At 51.5% G+C, this 2502-nt stretch overlaps 1 protein-coding gene and 1 pseudogene across 1 annotated transcript; both read right to left on the bottom strand.

Moving 5' to 3' along the window:
- On the bottom strand, positions 1–119 carry LOC111734562 (annotated as a pseudogene).
- Positions 120–861: 742 nt separating this feature from the next.
- On the bottom strand, positions 862–1821 carry LOC105310278 (melanoma-associated antigen 4-like). The gene has a single exon (XM_011386467.1). The coding sequence runs from the start codon at positions 1819–1821 to the stop codon at positions 862–864; it is 960 nt and encodes a 319-aa protein (XP_011384769.1).
- Positions 1822–2502: the final 681 nt, after the last annotated feature.

Raw genomic sequence — 2502 nt, 5'->3', positions numbered from 1 at the left:
TGCCTACATTACCTGGTCTTCCTAGGCGGTCTCCCATCTAAGTACTAACCAGGCCCAACCCTGCTTAGCTTCCAAGATCAGACGGGATCGGGCTTGATAAGGGTGGCATGGCTGTAGACAGACTCGGGCTATTTAAAATCGACTACTCGCCCCTGGAGGCCTACCTCATCTCCCCTTCTTTGACTTGTTCTAGAGGACTTAGGGGACACCTCAGCACCTTTCTTATATGACTGCAGGCCCTACACAATCGCTCTGTGCGTGGGTCTCTCCTGATTATCCTAGTCTCCCCACCACCAGCACAGGGCCTTCCAGAGGACAGGGGCTCAGTGAAAGTCTGGGGAATAAATGAACCTCTGAGCCAGCGTCTTCTTTATTCCCGTGAAATGCCTCCCACTTTCTCGAAAGAACCAAGCAAATCCAGGTATATATAAATGTTTCATGGAATGACAAACGAGAAAGAATAAAATACAGGAATTAACATTTTATATCTGTACTTCTTGACCACCTTGGATTTACTGGTGAGTTCTTTCAAATTTCTATGGAAATCGTGTTCCAGTGCCATGTTATCCAGTTCAAGATCACAAACTAGGATGGAAAGTGTCCCAATTTGTGTTACACAATAGCAAAACTCTCACTCTTGAACAGATTAGGACAAATATATGTATGGTCAATGTCATGCACAAATTTAGAAGGTGAAGCTGTTTAAAACATCTATTAAAAAGATCAACATTTGAAAAATTGATAAAGAAAACAAAGTTCAATTTCTAAATCATCACAGGACCCCAAAGATCCTACAATACCCCCCACCCCCCACCACTGGCCCTGGGACCAAACCTGAATAATGCCTGCTGCAAGTGTGGCTCAGGACATCTCTTCCTCATCATTCTCCGCCTCTTTGGATAGATTTAGGAAGAAACTGAGATCCTTGCTATTGACCCCAAGCAAATAATCCAGGAAATTGAACTTGGTGGTTTCAGCGTGGGCCCTGGGACCCCACAGGAACTCGTAGCGAGCAAGATTGCTGTTGGGCAACTGCCTGTACTCCACATACTGTTCCTGCACCCAAACACTGGTGATGAGCTCCCTGGGCTCCCCATAGATGCAATGCTCCCTCCCATCGTGCACCCCCATGCCATTCAGGGCTTTCCAGACTTCCTCCTCAGGGGCACAGTCGCCCTCCACGAGAATCACACACAAGAGCATGACCAGGAGGCCGGTGTTGGGCAAAACGGGCCCTTCACCCACCATCGCATCGTAGGTGAAGCCCCCAGTGGCGACCAGGAAATAAACGCCATCGCTGGGGTCCACCTCCTTCACCTCAATGCCAAAGAGCAGCCTCAGGCACCGCGAGGCTCGGCTCAAGATCTCAGGGAAGTGGTCCTGGTGCTCCTTGTTGACGCGACTCAGCAGTTCTGACTTGGTGGTCGGCTCCCTTGCACGATACTTCAGCAACAGGAACCTCACCAGGTCAAACACCTTGCAACGCAGTGCCTCTCTAAGAAAGGACTCAGCATTTCCCGGGTCCTGCCTGGTGCTTGGCCCCTCCCCAACTTGGTTGCTGGAGTCCTGTTCCACGGATAGCCTCAGTCTAGGGGTCACCATGGCAGTTGGGAAGGGACAGGAACTCTGTGGCCTCTGGGGAGGAATAAGTGTCAAAGTGCCAGGCTCCTCTTGCGGGGTATCAGATGTGGAGGAGTCAGAAGACAGGATATTTTCCTCCTCAGAAATAAAGAATAGCATCTCTGGCAGATTTTCAATCCCTAATGTGACCAGACGATCTTCCCCAAGCTTGAAGAGCTCATTCATTTTACTGAGAGGCATGGTGACTCTTGGGATAGCAACTGGAGTGTGGGCGGAGGGTAGATGGTATGGACCCACAGCTGGAGGAGAAAGAGAGTGTGAGAGATCTCACCTGAGAAATGCACCTCAGGCGGCTCTGAGGAAGGCGACTTACAGGTCTCCTCTTTAGGGTGCTCTCAGGCCTCACAGCACTCTCCTGTTTGGGCGTCCCGTCCACTAAGAACCTGAAGCAACAGGTGAGACGGCTCCTCAGGGTGCAGCTGGCACAGTCCATGCTCGTGGGCTGACAGTATGGTGGGTAGATTTGGGGACTGTCGGGTCTCTTTGTGGGGTAGGGAACCCACTGGGTACACATACAGGGCGGACAGCTCACCTTAATTCCTGGCACTGCCTGGCCTGCATCAGCTCTGCAACATGAGGACACGTACCTCAGACCAAGGCCTGCACCTACTGGATCCAGCAGCCCCTGCAAGACAAAACAAAGGGGGACATTAAAGTGCAGATGTCTAGCAAAGCCTGGAGCCCCAGTGCTGTCAGGAGAGGATTCCAGATTCTGTGAGATACTCTCTCTTCCAGGAAGGCGGGCCTCTCCTTGCTCGTTCAGGGTGACCATGTTTCCCCCACCAGGGCTTGGCGTCCTGTCCCCTGCTCGCCTGAGGCAAAACATTGAGCACTGATACACGCACCTCTGAGACTGAACGG

The sequence above is a fragment of the Pteropus vampyrus genome, unplaced genomic scaffold (genome assembly GCF_000151845.1).
Source record: "Pteropus vampyrus isolate Shadow unplaced genomic scaffold, Pvam_2.0 Scaffold1840, whole genome shotgun sequence".
Classification (NCBI taxonomy): Eukaryota; Metazoa; Chordata; class Mammalia; order Chiroptera; family Pteropodidae; genus Pteropus; species Pteropus vampyrus.
The sequence above is the reverse complement of the archived record's forward strand: the minus strand, read 5'-3'. Positions and strand labels throughout refer to the sequence as shown.

Excerpts from the sequence above, each read along its gene's own strand:
- LOC105310278 (XM_011386467.1), bottom strand. The coding sequence starts at position 1,821 with ATGCCTCTCAGTAAAATGAATGAGCTCTTCAAGCTTGGGGAAGATCGT.